Consider the following 23776-nt stretch of genomic DNA (forward strand, 5'->3'; position numbering starts at 1 on the left):
CTTGCCTACGGATGTGATGAATTCTTCATCGCGTGCGTCAAGCCTGGCTGTCGTTCTAGAAGCTCTGCCTTAGCACAGGCAGAAGTTACGGGCTTGAGGCAGGAGCCTCTGGCCGTACGATGCAGGAAGTCAGAGGAGATGGTCAGAATGGGCCCTTCAGATCTATGGATCATGGCTAAACGGACACAGGAGAAACATCTGACGCTGAAGAACGAGAAGCAGAATTAAGGGGTAGGAGGGGTCCTGCTTTTTGGGGGTGGTCATGCCAAAAGCATCCCGAAACCCTGAAAGAGACCTGGGCTGGGGATGCAGCCAGCCTGGCTTCCCAAAGCTCTGGAAGCTGCTCTGGGAGGCGCCAGCAAGAAACTCATTCCTCTGAGGCTGATCCAAAAGCCCACCGAAGTCAAGGGAAAGACTTTGGTTAACGTCACTGAGGGCCTGATTCTCCTCTCGCAGGTGCAAATCGGGAGGAAGCCCCTGGAGGCTGATGGAGTTATATCACTGTGAGTGACCCACAGGGGACCAACTGGCCCAGGCTTGAACGTGTGGCTATGTGGGGCCAGTTTTAATGGCCACACAAACAGCAGGTTAAGAACATTAAGAGCTGCCATGCTGGGTCAGACCAATGGTCCATCTAGCCCAGTATCCCGTCTTCTAACAGTGGCCAGAGCCAGAGCTTCAGGGTGAGCATATGGAACAGGGCATCTGGGTTCATCCATGCTTGTCTTCGCCTCCTAGCTTCTGGCAGTCAGAGGCTTAGGATCGCCCTGAGCATGAGGTTGTGTTCAAAGCATGAGATCAGCTTAAAAATCCAAGAGATTTAAAAAATGGTGGTTATTTTTATTTTCCTTTTGGATTTTGAGCTTTTAGGCAGTCTCATTTCCAAGCTTTTCTTCCCAGCCATGAAGGCGAGGAACTTCTTTTATTTAAAGAAAAAAGGGAGGAGGATTCTCATACTCACATGACTCCAGGAGCTGGGATTTTAAGAAAACTGCAAGTGATGCGAGAATAACGATCACAAGAGTTGCTTTTCCCAGCGTCAGGTGGCACTGCCTTGCAGCCACCGAGGAGATAAGGCTCTTAGATTGATTTCCATGGAAGCTATGGCCCTAGATACCTTTGAAGATCTGGGCCTAAACGTCTTGTTTCCGCTTGTTAACAACTCCGACTGCACTGCAAAGAAGCTGCCGGGTGTGGCATTGACTATTCCGTGGAAGGCGCTGTTCCATCTGACCCGCGTCTGAACCCAGTGCCCCTGCCTGGTAACGGACCTTCTCCATTGTGCTTTTGCAGATGGTGTTTTCCAGGTGAGATCTGAGGCCTGGCCATTTGGGGTCATTCGAGATGCCCATGGCACATTTTGCAAAGGTTTCTTCCGCTCAGTGGCCCGGTCTGCATTCCAAATGGGAGAGCTGCAAGCTGCCTCCCAAAAATCTTCCCCAGCCATTCCAAGGGGAGCTGGGATTCTTCTTCACTTCCTGTCCTAAACTGCTGTGGAATGTGGCTGGGCCCTGTCAAACAGCTGCAGCCCTCAGTGCTTTGATGTTTAAAGTACCTTAGGAATGCCTAAGCTAGAGGGAGAGCTAGAGCCAGCTGGCAAAGCTCTTAGAGATCCTCTGGTATGAAAGGCGCTGTGTGATGACAAGATAATTTAACCTCCCCGTGGCCATCTAGGAACTCATCCTTGTCGTTTTGCTGGCAGCTGTGGGGATAGAATCAGATTCTCCAGCTCCTAGAAGCCAAGATTGTGGCTGCTTCAACTAAAGGAGAATCTCCACTAGCCGCCGGCAGTAGAAGGTCCGACGCAGTGAGGTGGTTCTGGTTTCATCCAGTAGAGGGTAGCAGTGATGCACGGCCCTTAGCCAGCCAGACGGGGTGCGCTGCAGAACCAGAGAACGGGTCTCGACAAAGGCCAGGGGTTTTCATGCTGGAATCAAGTGGCAACTTGTGCCCAGCCGAATGCCCGCTGTGAGGGGGGGTTGGTATAGTTCTGGGGGGCGGGGAGAGATGCAGTTTGAGAAATTCAGGCCCAGGGGCATTTGCGGGGGAAGGGAATGCATTGCAGAGGAATAATGAGTGTCCCGACCCTGGAGTTGGTGGAGCCGAGCCAGGAAGGGGTTAACCCTCTGGAATGCTGCCCCTCCTCGCCCCCCAGGGCTGATCAGTGAGGCCGTTTTTGGATGGCACCAGCTGAAATATGTTAATAGCTTTTCTTCCTGTTCCTCTCCCTTTACACTGCAAGCTGTCGCCCTGCTGGGTAACCAGAGCCCACTTCCTTCCCGAAGATTAAGGAACCCTCTCTGCTCATTCCCCTCTCCGGCTGGGACACTGACCCTAGGGGTGGCCGGGTGAGAGCCAGGGAGTGAACATCTCAGGGCAGGACTTTCCAGGGCCTGTCCCGGCCCAGGGTCCCCTCTGCTGCTGCTGTGAGATGGGCGCAGGAAACCCCAGTCTCGCCCGCTTGCATGAGAGGGCCGGGCCTCTGTGGAATGCACAAGGTTAATTTCAAGGGGGTTAGCCCCGAGTCCCAGATACTCCAGTGATTGCAGGGAGCTGAAAGCGGGGGTGTGTGTGGGGGGGGGGTGAGCTGGGTGAGGTAATATCTTTTATTGGACTTCTGTTCGGATGAGAGCCAAGTGTTCTCTTCTTCAGGGCTGGGAAAGGTACCCTGAGGGTCGCAGCTGGGACCGACCCAGCTCCGGCTCCACTGCCTCCAGCCACTGACTATCGGGGTCGCTTTGTTTCTCCGGATACAAGTATCCGCACACAAGGGTGCGCCTGGGCAAACCGCGTGTGCAGTTTAGTCGTCACGCAGAACAAATGACACGCTAGCCAGTGACAACTGAAGAGCAGATCAACCGTCCGCAAATCTCACTGACCATAAAATGAGCACGCAGACGGCTCAGCCGAGAGTCTCGAAGGCAGGAGATGTTTGTTACAAATAACGGTGTGTTTAACCGTTCTTTCACCACCTCCCCACTTGCTATACGCTGTAGGCTGCAGTCAGCACGAAGGAAAGGCCGGGTGGGCAGCAGGTCCAGACGATACAGTATATTGCTTCGCAGTAGGCACCGTTTTTCCCTTCTTGGTTTGTTTTTCTCCCCGAGATGAGCCGGAATCTAAACCTTCCATCCGAAGTTTGGAGAAGTTGCAATTTGGAGCTGGGTCTGAATTTCTAGCCTAGCTTTAGAACGAGCTAAACGGACCCCATCCATCCACTGATATGAATGACCCGCCCAAAATCTGGCGGTCTCTCTAATCCAATGGTCCCCAATGTGGTGCCCGCGGGGGCATTTATGTGTTCCCACCTAGTGACCAGCAGGGGAAAGAAGCCGCAGCCCCACGCCTGCTGGGGACAGAGAACTCCGGGGCTGCAGGCTGCAGGCGCCAGTGTTCTCTGTCCTCCCGGCTTCTCTCCAGCTTCTCTCTGCACTGCCCAGAACTGGCGCCAAAAAAACCCAAAAAACAAACAAAACCAAAATGCTCTGACTCTGCAGAACGGACAGAATGCCGCCCCGTAGCATGTGCTGCCCCAGGCACGTGCTTGCTCCACTCGCGCCTGGAGCCGGCCCTGTATGTGAGTAATTGTTGGCGCCCGCCACAACTCTTCTGAAAACATGAATGTGCTACTGGCCACAAAAAGGTTGGGGACCACGGCTCTAATCCCTGGCTTGGGTTTTGATCCAGTCTAAGGTGAACTCGCCCTGCGCTGGAGTTCCATAGCAGACGTACAGTGAAAGCGGGTCTTCTGATGCGCCTTCCAGTGCAGACAAAAGCCGGAGGCACGCGGGGATCACCCCACGAATTGTGGGCCTCGTGAGATGAGGACGACCAATCTCAATTCCAAAGCAGCCTGCTCTAGTTGATCATCTGCTCCCCTGGATGCTGTCACAGTTAGAGCAGCTCAGCATTTTCTCCTCGCAGCATTTTGGGGGAGGGGGCAGGGTGCAAAATGGCTTTTTGACGAAACAAGAACATTCCCAGTGGAATTTTTGGCTGTGGTTGAATTTGTTCGGCGGGTGGCGGGGCGGAAGGGGAGTGCGCGTGGGAAAAAAGAAACACATTTTCCCCCACCGTTTTTGTCCCCCTCCCCTTTCTGCATTTCTCCGTGTTGCCCGTGGAAAGGGAAAGAGGAAAAAAGCGAAAATTGAACCTTTTTCATTACTTGCTTTTTCTGGTTTTTAAACAAATACAGGTTTTTTGAAATGGAATGAAAACGTTTCATTTCTTTTCAGAGACAAGGTGGGTGAGGCCAGATCTTGTTTTCGACCAACTTCTGTCGAGAGAGAGGCCAGGTTCAAACTTGCTTCCTTCGAAGTTTTTTATGGACGATACTGATTTTTTTTTTAATTCACTTTAGTCCGGGTCCCTGGGGCTGTGAGCCTGTTCGATTTCCCAAGCTGTCATGCCATTAGGTCTCCTAAGCTGTTATCCCATTAGCTCTCCCAAAGTAGGAAGGATCAGACTTCGGAGTGGAGAACTCTAGGAAAAGCCCATAGGGAATCGGTCACTTGATAGGTGGCATTTTAACCATGGCACTGGAGGTGTCATCTTTTGGATGTGAATGTCCAAGGTTCTTAGCCGAGTTAAAGAGCTCTTGGTGCTTATTAATGCTGCTCATCTGGCCAGATTTCCAACATAGAATCCTGCCCTCTTGTGCTGGCGTTAACCTCGCTTCAGAAAAAAGACGGGAGAACCAGTTTATTATTAATCCAGCTGATTACCAAAGCAGGAGATGAATCTAATAGGACAAGGAGCTGGCCGGGGCCTGCTGCATCTCCCCCCAGTGAGAAGGGAGGGGTGGCAGGCAGAGGCTGCCTGAACCGAGGCCAAAGGTCTGATCAGACAGAGGGTTAAAGCTCCGAGCTGCTGGGGCCGGCTCTGACCAGAGACCCTGAAAGCGAACGAGGATTTCAGAGCCTCATATCCACGGCCCTGCGTGATCGAATGTGAAGGCTCCCGTCTGAAGGGATGAGAGAGGCCAGGGCCCAGGGCTCGGTGCTCCCGGGGGGGCCAGGCAGGAGGTGGCATTCACACCCCCCCCAGAGTGAGTCAACATGTCAGCCCCAGAACGGAATAATTTGCCATTTCCTAACGTTATAATTAACTGGCAACTCTTCCCGAGCGGGGTGGAGGGGGAAGTTCTCCGGCGGAACAGCTGCCTGCTTTCAGGATCTATCGCGCTGAATCGACAATGCCTCTTCACAGGCAGAGCTGTGAGTCCGCGGGGGACCAGGGGCAAAGGAAAATGACTCTAACACATGATACCGGCAGAGCAGAGGCGGGAGGGATGCGGGCGGGGGCGGGGGGGGGGAGGTTGCAGCTAAAGTCTGATGGGCTCCTCTTCATGCCACCACCATCAACCACACACTCTCTCTCTTGGCTTTGCTTCTTAACTGATACCAAGGGGGCTGCTTGCCAGCTCTCTGCACCCCTGGGATCCATGCTTCCCAGGAGCAGGGCCTGCGCTTTCCCCACAGTGGAGTCCGTGGCTGGTGCTGAGGGGCTGCAGACCACGCCTGTCCCTATACTGCACCTGGGGCCCTTTGCACATCCAGAGCGGCCGTGAAGCGAGCTCCCCCTTTGCTCCCCCCCCCGGGTCAGCCTGACACCCGCCACTCTCGGCAGCCAAGGGAGCTTCAGACTGGAATGTCTCTGCTCTGAGACCAACAGCACCGGGGCCAGCTGTGACCGTCATTTTATTTGATCGTGGATTGTTCGTATTGCAGTAGCATGGAAAGGCCCCCGTTGAGATCAGGGCCCCAGTGTGCTAGGCGCTGTATGCACGCCCCTGTCGCATAGAGCTTACAAGAGAAGTAGGCAAGACTGACAAAGGATGGGAGTGGAAACTGAGGCACGGGGGGGGGAGTGACTCACCCAAGGTCCCACAGCAGATCAGTGGAGGAGAAGGATGGCCCAGTGGTTAGGGCACTACGTAAGTCTTGGGACATCTGCCTTCAATTCCATGCTCTGCCATAGACGTCCTGTGTAACCTTGGGCAAGTCACTTAGCCTCTCTATGCCTCAGTTTTCCTCATCTGTAAAATGGGGATAATGGTGCTGACTCAGGTCGGAAGGAAAGAGCAGCTTGCAAGAGCCTTATTTAACTCAGTGTGTGTGATCGCAAGGGGCGAGATCCTTGGCTGGGGTCAGTCGGCTCGGCACTGTTCCATTGACCTCGGTGGAACCACACTGATTTATACCAGCTAGGGACCTGGCCTAGTGACTGCTTGATCTGTGCCTCTCTGCACCCTGAGAGTAGGCCAGGGACAACCAAGGGCCAGTCCGTGAGTTGTCCCCGGCCTCACCGTCACAATAGCCTTGCAGGATAACTTCCTGTCCCTTCTAGGAGCTCCACGACGACCCTGTCGGGCCAGCTGGGTGTGTCCACACTGCAGTTAGACACCGGTGGCTGGCCCAGGCCAGCTGACTCAGCTCATGGGGCGCTGGCTACTGGGCTGTTTAACTGCGGTGAAGATGGTCGGGAGCCCAGGTTCTAGGACCCTGCAAGGTGGGAGGGTGGCAGCGCTCCGAGCCTTGACTTCTCCATCGCAGTTAAACAGACCCTAACCGCTGAGCCTGAGTCAGCCGGCATAAGCCAGCTGCAGGTATCTAACTGCAGCAGACACACCCCGGATGCTCTGCCAGTGGTTCCCCTTGCGGGGAAAGGAATGGTGGTGGGATTTCATTGTGATTGACTACTTTGTGCGTCTGTGTCTCCCAACCGATCAGCCCCCGTCACCTGAATTGCCACAGGCGTGTGTCATTTGGGCCTCAGAGCTTCAGATCAGCTCTGTGAAGGCAGAGGAGCTGGCAGCCTGCATTTAACAGTCTGTGCCATCCATTTTTAGGGCCTTTCCTACACCTCCCAAATCGATTGCACGCTCATGATGTCGCTTGTTGCTTCATGCTTTACACAGCACCTCGAGACAGTAGGCGAGGGTTTCTGAGGTGCAGGATCCTGTCGCTTCCTGTCCTAAACCGTTGCGTCTTGTCGCTGTGCGCTGTTAAACAGCTGCTGCATTCCCTCCCAGAGCTGGCTGCATTTCAGTGACATGAGGAAAGCGATTCGGGTCTGTAAAGCTAACAGGTCCACACCCTCAGCTGGTGTAAATTGGCGTAGCGGCTTTCATGGCGCTGATTGACACCAGCTGCGGATCCGGCCCTGTAATTGTGAATGTGTTTATAGCACAAACACTGTCCTGTTACCGCTGCCAAGCCACGCACAGCGGTGATAGGGCGCTGTGTTCGGGTGTCTCTGGGCATGCCTGGTGCCTGCCTGTGTGTGTAATGACTGGGCAGTTATTTCCAGCTGGATCTGTCGTCTTCCCCTGGGACTTTGCCAGGGCAGGTGGCAGGGGCCCAGCTCTGCCAGGCTGCGGTTTGCTGTCATGCCTCCTTGACCACCTACGTAAGAGCTGGCTTCATAGCAAAAGCGAGATGCAAATTCTTCCGCTGGGGTATTTTTATTCCTGAGGCTGAATTTAGACCCTTTTTTTTTCTTTTGTTCTTCTTTTAATAATGAAAAAAGGAACAAAGTGATTTATTAAGAAACAGCCCCACTGATTTATCCTCTATTTGTCTCACTGTCCTGCATATTCCTGCCTCCGACCTGAACCGCTGCCAAACTTTGGGCTGCTGTTCACATCAGGATTCCTTTTGTAAATGGATGTGAATGGGGTTATTGTTAATAACAACAGGATCTGCACAGATCCTCTACTGGTGGAAACCAGCAGTTGTTGGAGTTACGCTGATTTACATCAGTTGCGCATCTGGCCCCAGCTGCCTGACCATCTAGGCACATGTTTGCTCAGTTCTTGCGCTGGTCGAAAAAACGTTGATGGGGGAGTTTTCCGTCAGAGAATGCCATTTTGCCGAAATCGAAAGGTGGTGTAGGAATGTGCCAATTTCGATGAAATTTTCAACAGGGAAAAGAATCAGTCCGACGTTCTCATTTCAATAATGTCCCGATGTTTAATTTTGACTTTCTCATTTTGATTTGTGCCATTTTGACTTTTATACTATATTAAAATATTATTTTAATATTAAATGAGATGTCATATGATGTGTTTCATAGGCTACTTTTCATATTTTACAGTAGAATGTTTCAACAGTATTGAAACAATGTTTTTACCTTAATGAACTTAAATATTCCAAGAGTCCCGAATCAGAAATGCTGGAATGTTCATGTCGCAGGAAATTCCTAACTTTTGATTTTTTGTTTCCCAATGTGAAATGATTTTTTTTTTCAAATTGTTGGAATTTCTCACAGAACAGAAATTCCAGTTTCCAGCCAGCTCTGCTCATTTCGCGATGCAAAGAAACTTCTCTCCAGCTGCATTTGACTGGATATACTTACACTCTGCTCCTGACAGGTATACAGGCCTTGATTCTGGTCTTGCTCACGCTGGTGTAAATTAGGAGCATCTCCACTGAACCAATCTGCCAGGACCCTATGGTGCTAGGTGCTGTACAAATGCAGAACAAAAATATGGTCTCTGGCCCAAAGAGCTTATGATCTAAGGATAGGCCAAGAGAGAACAAGTCGAGACAGACAGGTGGGAGAGCACAAGGAATCATTGAGACAATATTGATATATGCCTCAGTTTTCCCCATCTGTAAAATGGGGATAATGATACAACCCTCCTTTGTCAAGCGCTTTGAGAGCTGCTGATGAAAAGCGCTCCATAAGAGCTGGAGATTATTATGCTGATGCTACACAGTGGCCTCATTACACCAGCTGCCTAACCGTTGTCAAGTTTTTTGTAGGCAGGACGGCAAAGGAGAGGTTAATAAATGATTGACAGATGTTCTAAGCATGGGCGTGGGTTGTATGTGTTAGAGTGGGTTATCAACATGGAAAGGTTAAAGACGGTTATCCGGCGTGGTAAGAAGCAATCGTTGGATTCTCTTAACAATTGATCAGCCAATTATTGACACGTTGATGAATCATGTATTAAGCCTGTATAGATTGTTTGTAAACGGGACCTCAATATAAAGCATGTGTGGCCTGAAACTAAAATGTTGCTGTGCATTCATCTTTGTCACTGGCACCTCCCCTACCAGAGTGTTCATTCGGCACGCTTGCACTAACACCCGGGAGCTCCGCCGATTTATACAAACCGAGGGTCTGGCACGATATCTATAGGGGACCAAAGCCCAAGATCTCGGCTCTTGCTAGGAGTTTTGCTTGAATCAAACCTTCAGAATCCGCCATGAATCTCATCTGGCAGGACTGAGCTCCGCGTAGGGTGACCAGACATCCCGTTTTGGCCAGGCCAGTTCCCTTTTTCTAAGCCCTGTCCTGGCCGATGCGACCTTTTTGGCAAAACTGGGCATTTTTCCCCGTTTGGTCTTGCCAATTGGTCATCTGCTGGCAAGAGCAAACGGGACAAATGCCCGGTGTTGCCAAAAAAATGGGGCGTGACCCCTAGCGGGGCGTGGAGGGACGTGTGGGGGGAGGGTGCGAGCGGCAAAGCCAGCCCTGCATCGTAGGGAGGGCTCAGCAGAGCAGCTCAGGCCGAGCCAGCCCCACACGGGTGGGCGGCAGGGGGTCTTGGCCTGGCCCTGTGTGTGGGAAGTAGAGGGGGGCCTCAGGCCATCCCTGTGCGGGCGAGTGGCAGGGGGGACTCGAGCCCGTCCCACGCTGGGGGCAGGCGGGGGTGTAGAAGTGGGCCTCGGGGTGGTGTCCTGTTTTCCCTTTGGGAAAATATGGTCATCCTAGCGCAGGGGTCGGCAACCTTTCAGAAGTGCTGTGCCGAGTCTTCATTTATTCACTCTCATTGAAGGTTTCGCGTGCCAGTCATACATTTTAATGTTTTTAGAAGATCTCTTTCTATATGTCTATAATACAGAACTAAACGATTGTTGTATGTAAAGTAAATAAGGTTTTAAAAATGTTTAAGAAACTTCATTTAAAATTAAATTAAAATGCAGAGCCCCCCCGGACCGGTGGCCAGGACCCAGGCAGTGTGAGTGCCACTGAAAATCGGCACGCGTGCCGCTTTCAGCACCCGTGCCATAGGTTGCCTACCCCTGTCCTAGCCCATGGTATGTGCACAGGTTCCTCGCCACCAGAGTAGTTAGGCCACAGCAGAGAGACGTGGCTTGGCACCAGCTGATCCAGAATGAACAAATACAGTTTCTCCACCAGCCTTTGGATGTATATGGGCGGCTACAAGCTCTCGGCAGGAGGTTGGGATGAAATTCATCCCTAGGCAAAAGGCTTATGCACCATTTAAGTCTCATTTCAGCCTTCAAAATAGGGCCGGGGTGAGTCTGACCCCCCCCACCCCGCCCCAAAAGCTACAAATGCCTAGGTGGAGGCCCCATACTATGGTGCACCTTCACCCGCCAAAGATCGGTCCGAATATTTACTTGCTTCTGCGATTGACAAAGGCGGGTGAGAATCGTTATCCCCAGCTTTCCAGTGGGGAGACTGCGGCACGGCTGACTTGAAGTGACTTATCCGGGGACAGGGGCAGGTTCCTGGCTGGCTGATTCCCAGCCCCGGGATCACAGATGCCCCAGCACAGTTTGACGGCTCTAGCTAGTTGTAAAAAAAAACAATCCACCCACCTCCAGCTGAAAGCCAGCCAAAGCGGAGTGGGAAGGGGAGCTCTGGTTAACAGGACCCAGCGGTGCAGTGGAAGGCAGGAAGGACACCGTAGCCACAGGCCCAGTGTAAATAGTCCAGGTGGAATGGGGATAAGAACCCACTTCCGAAAACTCCCTGAGGTGATCGCTGCTCAGGAGCTCGGGGCTATAGCCGGCCTGAAAGACGGCCGTGCCCAGCCGCTGAGCACTGACTCAGAGCAGACGGAGCTGCTGAGCGGCACCACTTGTGTAGCACCCTCGGACAGCCCCGCCCCGGCCGGGGGGTCTCCCTCCGCGCTGGAAAAGGCAGCACAACCGACGGCTTCGGCAGCTCTCCTGGCGGGGCAGGCGGTGCTCTTCGACAAGCGACTTCGCCAATGCGCTTCCTGAGACGGGAGCGTGACAGGGCAAGAGAGAGAGAGACAGAAAATGCAAAAGCCCCATGACCACAATCCTATCCTGCCCGGATCCCTTGGCGTGAGCCATTTCCTCCTGCCCGCCGCACCTCAGAGGGTGCCCGTGTGCCACAGAGCACAGGAAGCCGGACGCACTTAGGACGGGGCAGTTGAGATACAACATGCCTTTGCTGCTCTCTTCCCGTTCCCCAGCTTTGCCACTGGTTTGCTGGGTGACCTTGGGCAAGTCCTGACCCCGCTGTGTGCCTCGGTTTCCCCATCTCTACCATAGTGACAATGATACTGACCTCTTTGGTAAAACTCTGAGCTCCGCACCTCCAGAAAGGGGCTCATTTTTGGTCTGAAGACATCCTGGGAGGGCGAATTCCTTCGCCGCCATAGAAGATCCTCTTTCGGAGCTCTGAAAAGGGGCAGTTCCGTTCTCTTCTCGTCGGGACGTTGATTCCCTAAGCCTGCCAGCTCAGAACAGTGCTTTGCATCCCTCCGACACCGCTCTGAGCCCTCGAATCGCTGTGTGCAGCCGGACACTCAGCTGTCTGGTTTGAACAACGCTCGGCAATGATCTGAAATTTCCTCTGGGGGCCTTTACGGGCATCATGAGATCGTAAAAGTCAGGCAATAAATCTAAAGCGGAACATCATCTTCACTCCAGCCAGTTTTACCCTTAATGATCTTGGCTGGTTTTTCTTGGTCGGGACATGCCGGATTTATTTATGTTGCTGGTGCGGTGGCGAAATGGGAGGGACAGGTTCCCCTCCCCATTGAATTCATCTCTAATTCTGCTCTTTCCTATGGGACCAAATCCCTTTACATTGCAGGCAGGGCTGTAATGTCCATTCTTCGGGTCCTGGAGAAGACTGAATGCCTAAGATGTCCATGTAGCTAAAGACCTGGTATGGAACGTGGCTACCCAGTCCATGAGTCTATCCTTAGCGTGCCTTTGGCCTGCCTAGCTAGTATTTTTTTAATAATTCATTTCTGGCCCTTTTCCTTGCAAAGAGCCAACATCCAGGTGTGATTTACTCTTCCCTGCTGAGAATCTGCTCAGAGATGTTAGAGAGGGAAAAGATCCACTGACTCCGTGATACGGGGCAGGAGATATGTGGAGCAATGCAGGATTGTCCCCTGTGCTGCTGACTATTTACCGGGGCTTTGTCCAGTCAAGCTTTAGGCAGCCCAAGCGCTGGGGCTTTCACTCCTTCCGTTTCATTTCTGTTTGTATCCGTGAGGTTTGCAGAAAGACAAATTCTGATACAGAGAGGGAGCGATCGCAGAGTTGCAAGCGTAGATACAAGGTTACACATATATAGCTACAGACTTATACACACATCTGCCGGCTTCTACCTTTAGATACAGACTTATCCAGCCTTTGACAGACATTCACAAGCTTTTACTTATAGATACAGACAGATCCGGGCATATGCAGCCATCTACAAGCCTATCAGAACCATAACATTTCGATGTCTCTCTTTAGGGGCACTGTATCTCAGGGACCACTTATTCAAACAGGCCCAGTTTTGGATCGCTCCCCCTTCCCTGGACTCTGACGCCGCCCAGCGCTTTCCAAGGCCGCCTGAGTCAGAATGTGGATGCGAGAGGACTTCGAAAAGGCGGCTGCTCAAACCGTCAGCCCCTCTCAACGAGCCGAGCTAATGCTCTGCTGTACCAAAGCTCTGCGCCCATGGCCTGCGTGTTTGTGCTGGCTGGGTGTCTTTGAGCGCGGTGCGAGGAAGTGCCGGAGGAACTGGGATCTGAGCGGATCTTCTGTTCTTTTTAAAGGTGGGTCTGAATCAAACCCAGGGCCGCCCAGAGGATTCAGGGGGCCTGGGGCTGCCCTCTGCCGCCGAAGACTCGGCACTTCAAGGGCGGGTCCCGGAGTGGAAGGACCCACCACCACCAAATTGCCACCGAAGACCCGGAGAGGAAGAAGCTCCGGGGGCCCGGGCCCCGCGAGAGTTTTCCGGGACCCCCGGAGCGAGTGAAGGACCCCGCTCCAGGCGCCCTGAAAAACTCTCATGGGGGCCCCTGTGGGGCCCGGGGCCTGGGGCAAATTGCCCCACTTCACCCCCCCCCCCCGGGCGGCCCTGATCAAACCCTGAACCACTGAGAGGAAGGGATGGTGTCGTGGTTAGGGAACCATCCTTGGACTCTGGCTATGCCACAGGTTCCCTGTGAGACCTTTAACCTCTCTGGGCCTCATCTATAAAATGCGGATACTTGACTTCCTTTTTCTGACTGTCGGTTGAGATGTTAATCTCTTCGGGGCAAGGGCTGCCATGGGATTCCTGCAGCGCTTCGGGCAATAGCGCCCCCAGCTACTTTAAGACAAGTGCTAAGAACCGTTCCCAGCTTGGATCTGGATCATCTCTGATGGTCAAAGCCCCACTGAGGAGCAGAGGGGCCCTTCGAGCTTCAGGATCCTCCTGGAATTGCCAGGATTCGTGGTACAGCGAGGGTCTAGAGGCCCCAGCTGAGGTGAGGACCGTCTTGCGCTAGATGTTGTACAAGCATGTGGTGGGATGCCTTCTCCCGCTGTAACTTCCCGTACAGGAGTAGCTAGCCTGGCATATAAAGCACCTTTTTATGCTGGTACAACTGCGTCCACACTAGTGAGGGTTGTACCGCTTCAGTGATAGCCAAAGGAATAAAACGTGTGTGTACAGACAAGGCCCCAAAATAACTTGAACTCCAAAGAATGGAGGAGGAAGACATAGGGGAAGTGATTTGCCCAAGGTCCTATAGCAGGTCCCAGCTAGGAATAATGCCCAGGTCTCCTGGGCCCCAGTGCAGTGCCTTGTCCACTGGTCCCTGCTGCCTGGGTTGACAATGGGAGCAGCAGGGAAGCTGGTGAGCCTCATAATTGTCTGTCTTCCTGGCCAGGAGGCCTGATCTCACAGCAGGAGGGGGCGTGTGCCTGTGAATTTATCCTCGCTGGGGATGGTAAATCAGGAATGAATTAGCACGTGGTGACGTCAGAGGAACACATGCTGCTGCACTTTTTTCTCGTCTCCTTCTAATGAGTTGTTCGGGTGGTTTGTTTTTTTTCCCCTTTTCTCTTTTAACAAAAGTTTTCCTGACACAAAAAGTGGCTGGAAAGTTTTTGGTAAGAACTTCGATGAGTGATTGATTTCTGGGCCTCCACTGCTTCTGATGCGCAGCGTTGCTGTGGGCTGGTAACAAGGCGTCCACCCCAGAGGTGGCTGAAGTGTATAGTTTGTAACGCAGTTGAGGATCCTCACAGAGACTGTTTTCTCAGGGGGGAATGGGGAGCCACACACGAGGCTTGGGTTAAAGGGCATAGGGCTCTTTGCACCTTAGCATGTGTTCATGTGTGTGTTGCCATGTGCAGGTGACACAGAGCATAGGACATCTGGATCCAGGATATTGGATTTCCAGCGCCTTCCCAGGCTGGCTGCCCGCATTGTAAAATCCTTGAATAAAACGGCAGTTTAAATGCTCCTAATATCAATTCTTTCCTCTTCTAATTCCTGGGGGATTACAGCGCGGGGAGGAGCTGGCAGGGAGCCGGAAGAGGAGCCAGGGTGATTTTGCATATGGATTTAACCAGGGGGAAGGGAAGCCTTTCTAAACAATTAAACTTCTGAAAAGCCTGAAATGGCTGCTAAGCTGCATCTGATGGGACAATACACAACCCTCTATAGAGACGGCAGCCAGGCCCATCAGTCTGGGCTACTCAGTGCCATCACGGAGGGGGTCGCTCCCATCCACCCAGACACATTCCCCCCCCAGCCCCCTGCAGCTCCCCCCCCCCGCCTTGCACATCCTTAACTCCCCATTTCCTTTGTCTCAAGATAGATGGACTCTTGGGAGCTCCCCTGGGCCTGGTCCACGCTGGGGGAAGGGGGCTGTGCAGATCCCCTGCCTTGTTCCCAGGGTGGCCTCTCCCTGTTCGGCTGATGCAGGGAGAGGGTTTGAGTATCACTTCCCCAGTAAAGCCAGTGGGCAGTGAGCGCAGTGGCAGGAGATTTGGGTGCACGGCAGATGCGGGGACATGGCAGTGGGAGGGGATTTCGGGACACAGCAATTTAAAGAGGGGTTATGTATTTGTATTTCAGTAGTTTCTAGCCCTATAGGCATTTCTGCACCGCAATCAAAGACCCGCGGCAGGGTGGCAGCTGGCTCAGGTCAGCTGACTTGGACTGGCGGGACTGAAAATTGCAGTGTAGACGTACCCTAGGAGTCCTAGTCATGGACCGGGAGCCCATTGTGCTTGGAGCTGTACAAACAGAACAAAGAGTCCCTGATGCCCGTTGATATTAAGAAATGTCTCTCAGTCACATCCAGCTTCTGTTGAATAGCACCGGACTCCAATGAAGTCAAGGACATTTGCTTGCGGAGTATGGGGTTCAGAATCTGGCCTGATGGATGCTCAGAGCCTCTGAAAATCAGGCCTCAGATAGCCAGAGATGGGAGCTGCCCCCTGCAGATATTCCAGTGGATAAACAGGGTTGGTTTTGAGACTGCCAGTGCTGTGGGTGCACATATTAGGAAGAAAGCCAAGGGGAGCAGCCTCCTCTCCCTTTGAGATTCAGGGTGGGAAGGAGAAGTCAGTGCCCGTCAAAGGGTTCTCTAATCTTGAATCCTCTGGCTTGGAGGAGTGGAGGGAGAAAAGCACATTGCTCCTTTTGCTCCTTAATCTTCTGCAGCATCGATGTCGTATGGGACGCTAAGCTGATGGGTATGACGGGAAGTCCCAGCGGAGATGGGGGCGGTGAAATCTGGTCATGTCAATATAGACAGCATGATTAGAACTGGGGCTGCACCGCCGAACATGCAAAGCCCTGCCATTCCAGCTAATGGATCTCAGTAAACAGCAAGGTATTGTAATTGCAGGTGAGGGGACATGACCACATACCATGGCAGGGGCAGAAGAGGCAGTGGGAGAATGTTTCTTGGAGAGATGGATACCCCAGAGTGAGGACGAGACCAGAGCCTCTTGCTGATGAGTGTTGGTTGAAGCGAACCAGCAATCAGTGCCACTAAACTGGATTCTCTTCTTCTGCCTCCATCTTCTCTCACCTTGGTGTTTTCAAGTGTACATTGCAGGTGCTCGTCCCAGCTTTCTACAGTTAGTATTAGATGCAGGCTCTTATGAGCACTAAGTGCTGACGAGAGCTGGGGAAAAAATTCACACACTTTTTTTCTGGTGAAAAATGCAGATTCTGCAACACCGAAACCTTCCTCGAACATGCATCAATTTCACCAAATTTTTCATTTAGATTTTTTTTTTTAAGTTCTGAATCCAAAGGGCCATTTTCCTTTGGGGGTTTCAAAGGACCTTAAAAAATGAAAGTACGTTTTGAAATGAAATCAGAAACGTTTAAAAATGCTCACAAAGCAATCAAAACGAAATCTGTTTTGGCTTTTCAATTCTCTGGAAATCTGGAAATGTTTCATTCCAATCCAAAACTCTTTTGCCAGAAGCTGAGAATGAGTAACAAGGGATGGATCACTTGATGATTCCATGTTCTGTTCATTCCCTCTGGGGCACCGGGCATTGGCTACTGTCGGCAAACGGGATACTGGGCTAGATGGACCTTTGGTCTGACCCAGTAGGGCTGTTCTTATGTTAGAATCATAGAATCATAGAATATCAGGGTTGGAAGGGACCTCAGGAGGTTCTAGTCCAACTCCCTGCTCAAAGCAGGACCAATCCCCAACTAAATCATCCCAGCCAGGGCTTTGTCAAGCCTGACCTTAAAAACCTCTAAGGAAGGAGATTCCACCACCTCCCTAGGTAACCCATTCCAGTGCTTCACCACCCTCCTAGTGAAAAAGTGTTTCCTAATATCCAACCTAAACCTCCCCCACTGGAACTTGAGACCATTACTCCTTGTTCTGTCCTTGTTCTTGTTCTTCCATTGTTGAAATTTTCGGAATTGCCAGTGAACTGAAAAAGCCATTTGTTGCTCAGATCTGGTGCTGAGCACTTCTGAAAAATCTGGCACTGACTGTGAACGCTCCTTACCGAGCTCTGGAAAACATTCTGCTGGGGTCCTGATCCAAAGCCCAACCAGAGAGACAGCCATTGACTTCAAGCCCTAACCCTACGGGATACTAATTTTCTTGTCTAAACTTTTCTGAGTGGCTGTCGCAATATTTCCACCTCTGATGAAGAGAACAGACTTCCAGCCTGGAGGGGGCTAGCAAGAAGGATAGCAATTGCTGGTTATGTTATAGTTGAGGAAAGGGAAAAAACATCGGCGTGACGAATATCTGGTGTTCTGTATCTATTCAGTGTGATCTCCAAGGTGAGTTAAATTCAGAGCTCTAATGAGAAGAGAGAATGTAACAGGCTGAGATGTGGAAATAAATAGCTCGGTGAGAACCCTCCTGATCAGTGTATTTTTGGGGCTGTTATCCCAGTCAGATCAGTGATCCCTGGCCACCGTCCCCTGCATACCGTGTTCCCGCTGGGAATGGAAAATATTGACAGGCACTTCTCTGGGATAGCTGCCAAGGAAGACGAGCTCTGTGCAGCTTGAAAGCTTGTCTCTTTCACCAACAGAAGTCGGTCCCCCTTGTCTCGCTAATATCCTGGGACTCAATCTGGCCACAACACCACTGGTCATTATAGGGAAAGATCCAGGGATTTCTGTTACAGGTGGTACAGCTGGGAACCATTATTTTGAAGGACAGTCTCTTGATTGCAAGCGTATTTGGGGTGGGTCTGGCCTGGCACAGGGAGGAATGGATAGGGTGGGCATGGCTGGCACTGGGATGAGTGTAGGAGGTGGGCATGGATTGGCGTGAATGATCTGCAGGGCAGAGGGTGGATGCCCCTGAGGCGGGGCTGGATTTTTCAGGTTTCTTGAGCAGTCTAAAAATAAATAAATAAATAATCACCACAGAGAAGAAAACCTGAAGGTATAAAAAGTGTTAAAAGCAACATCCTGTCTGCATGGCCGGCAGCTGCACTTAATGGATCCCAATACGCGTGGCACAGAGCTTGGATGGGCACTCTAGGAACCTCTGCCTGGGAGACAAACAAAAACGAAACATCATGTTGACCTCAGACATTTCTCCCAGGATTCTTCCCCCCCCCGCCTCACCCCTCCTTTCATTTCAGAGGAAACTTCCTACCAGGTCACATTCACTTTAGCCTGAAATGAGTTTGACTTTCTGTTCAGAAGGGGAGGGCTCCTCTGGCTATCAGCACTAGCTTTGAAGCACTGTGCCTCTGATTCCCACTGTCATTTAAATTTTACACAAGTGTCCTTCAGTGGAGTCGCTCCTGATTACACCGGTGTAAATGAGACCCGAATCAGGCCCACGGATTTGTGGGGAGCTGATTTTCCTGCCCCTTGTATTAAATCTCAGAGTGATTTTTTTTTAACAATAGCTGAAGTTTCTTTCTTCTACCTTCCAAATGAACATTTTAAAAAGGTGCTGTCAAGGAATTTTAGGCTCAACATCTCAATCTTCTTGCAGTTACAAAACCTGATATAAATAGAAAATGCTTCTGATTCTGATTTTTTATTTTTTGATTCTGACTTCTGAGTTTTATTTTTTAAATTTTAATAAGAACAGGGTGCGTATTTGTTGTTGTTTCGGTTTACACATTTTCCTGCAGTGTCATTGTTATGTTGATAATGTTTATACCTTTTTGTTAGTGGTGGTAGGTGTAGTGAGTAATAACAATAATGAATTAATAATTAGTGTATAGCACTGACGGTAGTACATAGCATAATGCTTTACAACTGGAAGGTGAAAGTGACAAGAGAAAAAATGAAAGTGACTAGACTAGGTTCAATATCCAAATTGAGGAATATGTAAAAGGCAAATGGTGGAAAGAAAATTTTATTTGTACTATTATTTCAGTTGCAATATTTGAAGGTACCATAGGGCTAAAATTTGCTTTTTGATTGTATGAGGTTTATGTTCAAAGTGTCTTTTTAATAGCCCTGTTCTTTCTTTCTTTCTTTCCCCATACACCCCCCCATATCTATCTATCTATCTATCTATCTCTCTCTCTCTCCTTGTAGAACTTTCATCACAGGAGTACTGGATACCCTGAACCCTGATTCACCTGATTAACCCTTTGTTCCTCAAACCAGCAGTATCAATGAAATCAATAGGACTATCCCCGTGATTCCACCAACACAAATCTTCCCACACAGGAAGTCCTAGCTCAAGGACTACAGGATCATGCCCCAAAACCACAGAGGGGGGGAAAGCTGGAATGAAAATAAAAGAACTGAAAATATTGTGAAACAAACAATTCTCCCCCTGCCCATCCTTTTTAAAGCAAGTTCTGTATCTATCCTGGCAATTTTTTTTACCCCCTCCTTGGAAAAATCCTATTTAAAGATCTGGCAAAGTAACAAAACTTTTATTGGCTGCAAATCACTCTGCAACTCTAGGGCGGGGTCCTACAAACACTACACATGTGAGTAGCTTTATTCATGCCAATAAACCCACTGACGTCAGTGAAGCGTGTTGATTTACTTGCATGCGTAAAATGGGCCTACTCTGCTGACTGATCTTGTCTCATTGTACTCCCCCGTTGGTCTGTATCCACCTGTTGTCTCTTGTCTAATACTTCGATTGTAAGTTTGTCGGTGCTGGGATGATCTTTTTGTATTGTGAATGTACAGCGCCTAGCGCCACACGGTCCTGATCCGTGACTGGGGCTCCTTGGCACTATGACAAAACAAATATATAATACATGTTTTCAGGGTCTTCAGTTTGGATCCCATGTCCCTAAAATCCCTGGGAAATCCAATACCCTCTCTCACTCTTTATCATGACCACAGTCTTTATTATGGAGAGGTATTACTGTTTAATGAGATGTATTTTTGTTGTTCTCTCGATGCAGGGCTTAGCTGGGGTTGTTTCATTTGCAAAGGGTGACACTGAATGCGGGTTCAGTTGAACAAATTGGGACTTTATTAAACTCTGAACACTGCTCCATCCACATGGCTGACTTGTCTCCGTGGCCCATCCCCCATTTTCTCTTTCCCCTGGACACCCCTCAATGATCGTTCCTCCAGAGAACCTGGATCCTCTGACTCCGGTTCCACTGACCATGATACAGGGCTAGTATATGGCCATACAACATCCTGGGACCTCTTTGAAGATACTATCTTCTTCCTCAGAATCTCATCTTTCACTTAAAAAAAAAAAAGTCTCTAGCTGTCACAGTTGCAAAGGAAACCTCAGATGTGACCCATGCGTAACCGCTGCAGAGACATCCAAGCAAGCCTGCAGAGAGCCAGGGCCAGTAGCTTGGAGAGAGGCTAACACCCCCATTCATCTCAAGGAGGAGTTAACTGGGGTGATCATTTAAATGTTAGCAGTGTTAACTATTTCCTGGAAAAGGAGAGGGAGGGTCACAGAATAGCCCAATCTGCTGAGTGGGATTTTGAGGTGTCAAGTGGTGACACCCCCCACTCAGGAAGGAACCAAACTCAACAAGCCGAGAGTGCTGCACCATCATATTTCAAACCTCTACTGTGAGCAGTGTCTCATTTTGATGTCTCGTGGGTGCAGCTTATTTTGGGGGAGGAGCTTGGAAGAGTACAGACACCTTTCCCCTCCCCCAGTTCAGCCCCACAGACTGGGGGTGGGGATTATCCTAGGGGAACAATCAGGTCCTGATCCCGCAATCAGATCCATGCAAGTGTGGGGTCCGTGAAGCAGCTAGAGCTTGACACAGGTGCTCTGCACCCTGAAATAAGCAAACAAGACCCTCCATCCTACAAACACTTCGGCAGTTGCTTAACTTTGCGCACAGAGGCAGCGCCACTGACATCAACCCGCCTGCATAAAGTTAAGCCTGTGCGTAATGTTTGCAGGGTTGGAGCCATGGGCTGGGATTTCCAAAATGAGGTGCCCAATTCCAATGAGATTTGGGGGCCTACCTCTGTTAGACTGTCTACACTACAGACAGCTGCCAGCATCGCTATGTTAGGCAGGGGGAAGATATCCCACTGGCCGAGCTTGCAAAGGGTTTCCACTCAACAGGATGGCATTTCTCTGTCCGTCTGTAACTTTTGAATGCTGCAGCCAATCATTTGCAAAATTTCAGAGGATGTTCTAAGCATTAATGGGCAGGACCTTTTTTTTGGGGGGGGGGACAGAAAACGAAAAGAGGGAAAGGGGGGGATAAACTGATGCTTATAAATGACGGAAGCAAGTGAAATAACAATGGCTAAACAGCATACCCCTGATACAGACTCAAACCCAAACCTGGGTGACAGCCTGACCCTGCAAACATGAGCGTAATTCCGTTGGCTTCAAGGGAACCAGAGGCTGCTCAAGACAATCTGTGGCCCGCTGCAAAACTCCACCTTCCCACAGGCCTAAGGCAGCAGATTGGCCCCAGACTCTCTCTCCGAATGATGGATTTTAGTGATTGGCCTTGTGGTCTGGCCCAGAAATCTGCCACCCTAGGCAGCCGTCTAGTTGGACCACAAGACAAGGTGGGTGAGGTCTTGCTGACGGCCTGGGACCATCCCAGCTACAACAACGCTGCCTAGGGAGGTGGTGGAATCTCCTTCCTTAGAGGTTTTTAAGGCCCGGCTTGACAAAGCCCTGGCTGGGATGATTTAGTTGGGGATTAGGCAGGGCCGCCCACTTTAAGTATCATAGACTCATAGAACATCGGGGTTGGAAGGGACCTCAGGAGGTCATCTGGTCCAACCCCCTGCTCAAAGCAGGACCTAATCCCAGGGCTGCCGGGGGGGCGGGGGGGAAGTGAGGCAATTTGCCCCAGGCCCTGGGCCCTGCGAGCCCTGGCCCGGTGGCGGTCCGGGTCTTAGGCGGCATTTTGGTGGCGGGGGCCCCTTCAGTCACTTCAGCAGCACTGAAGACCCGGACCCCCACCTGAGGTCCCTTCCAACCCTGATGTTCTATGAGTCTATGGTACTTAAAGTGAAGCACATGCATCTGCGCTGGCAGGATCGGGGCCCTAAATTCCCTTTCCCCCTCTGGCTGGACAGTTCCCCCGCCCCCATCCCAAGTCCCTGTTCACAATGGGAGGTGCCTGCATCTTAAGGAAGGGAGGGAACCAATCTCTTGCACCCCCTCCAAGGGGGCGTGGCCAGCAGGGAGGAGGCGGAGCCTCGCAGCCCCAAGTGCCGCTGCTTTTAATAAGAGGGAGGCCGGAGCGGCTCTGGGAGGCAGAGGATGGAGCAGGTGGAGTGACGGAGCGGGGCGGACGAGGCAGCTCCCAGGAGTGGGGGGAAATCCCCCCCCCTTCGGGTGACCCTTGGAAAGAGGGGAGGTGTCAGGGGGAAACTCCCCCCCGCCCCCTGGAACCCAGCGGGCTCTTTAGTTAGGAGGATTTGGTACACACCGAGCTTTGGCCGGGGGCAGGGGGGGGGGTTCTGCTGCCTTTGCTCCTGGCGTGTCCGGACCGGCGATGGAGCCCCGGCCCCGCGTGTGAAACGGACTCGGCCGCCGCTGAAGTGGGGCTGGGAGCTGCGGGGCGAGCGCGGCAGAGATTTTGGTGCCCGGCGGGGGCAGGGGGGGTCTCGCTTTTTATTTTATTTTTTTGCACGCCCCTGATGAGTTGCTGAGGCAGGGGAGGGGGCTGATCTCCCCCCCCCCCACCTCCTCCCCTGCAAACTCCCCCCCCACCCCCGCCGCCTCGCCTGGCAAGTCGATGGGAGCCCTGGAGCCAGCCTCCGGAGCCGGCAGCCCCGCGCTCACCATGCTGAATGGCACCGACAGCCAAAGTTTTGCCAAGGAGCCGCTGGATCTGCAGGGGGCCAAGGAGCCGGCCGAGCTGAAGATGGGCGTCCCGGAGCGGTTCTACTTCCCCGACGCCCCGGCTCCGGAGGGCTGCCCGCTCAGCCTGCCCTACAACCCCCCGATGGTCCCCGGGGGCTTCGCCGGGAGCGCCCCGGCCACCGGCCGCTTCCTCGGCCCGGCCCTGAACAGCTGCTCCGCCTACCGAGCCCAGCCGCCGCCCGCCGCCGCCCAGCCGGGCAGCCACGGCTTCGCGCTGCCCCCCGGCGAGCTCTACCCGGGCGGCGGCGAGCTCTACCCGAGCCCGGCGGCGGGGGAAGGCTGCTACCCGGCCGCCGTGCAGCACGTGTTCCCGCGGGGCCCGCTCTACCCGGTGCCCGGCTACCAGCTCGCCGGCAAGGTCCAGGTGATGCTCAACAACTACCCGCTGTGGGCCAAGTTCCACAAGCACCAGACCGAGATGATCATCACCAAGCAGGGCAGGTGAGGCCGGGGCAAGGGGGGCCCGGGACCCTCCGGGCGGTGGGGGGGGGGCGCCCCCCTACAAGGGCGGGAGGGAGTCTGCGGAAGGTGGTGGGGAGATCGGGACTCCCCCAAATCTAGGGTGTCGAGGAGGGGGGAGACCTGGAGCCCGCTCATCGCCTCCCCCTAACGCGATCCCATTGCTAGGCTCGCCAGCCAGGTCCTAACACTTCTCTGGAGGGAGCCAGGGCTCCTCTCTCTCCCCGCCGTGCGCCCACCACCCACCTGCCCCAGTGGGACGCCGCGGGGCGCGAAGGGGGTGTAGGGCGCGGGTTGGGGGGGGCTGGCTCGCTGCGTGTCTGCAAATCCCGGGCGTTGTTCTCGGCGCTCTTGGCTCTTTGACACCTGCCGGATCGGTAAATCCTTCGGGGGAGTGAAATGCCAGCAGCCCCCCCCCCCCGGTCCGGATCTCAGCCCCTCCGGTGCAAAGCCGGAGTCTCGGGCGGTGGTTGCGCAGCGCCCGGCACTGGCCGGGTGGCCTCCTGGGGTCTGGCTGAGTCTCACCGCGACTAGGGTAAAACTAGGGCA

The 23776-nt window shown here is 52.4% G+C and overlaps 1 protein-coding gene across 1 annotated transcript in view; it reads left to right on the top strand.

The window, feature by feature from the left end:
- The first annotated feature begins 22166 nt into the window (after window positions 1-22166).
- Window positions 22167-23776, top strand: part of TBX21 (T-box transcription factor 21) — a 33712-nt gene continuing 32102 nt past the window's right edge. The window contains exon 1 of the mRNA XM_044999764.1: window positions 22167-23209. Within this exon, the coding sequence (XP_044855699.1) occupies window positions 22641-23209 (569 nt within the window). The 5' untranslated portion in view covers window positions 22167-22640. The remainder of the gene's footprint in view (window positions 23210-23776) is intronic.

This window comes from Mauremys mutica, chromosome 25 (assembly GCF_020497125.1).
Source record: "Mauremys mutica isolate MM-2020 ecotype Southern chromosome 25, ASM2049712v1, whole genome shotgun sequence".
Lineage (NCBI taxonomy): Eukaryota > Metazoa > Chordata > Testudines > Geoemydidae > Mauremys > Mauremys mutica.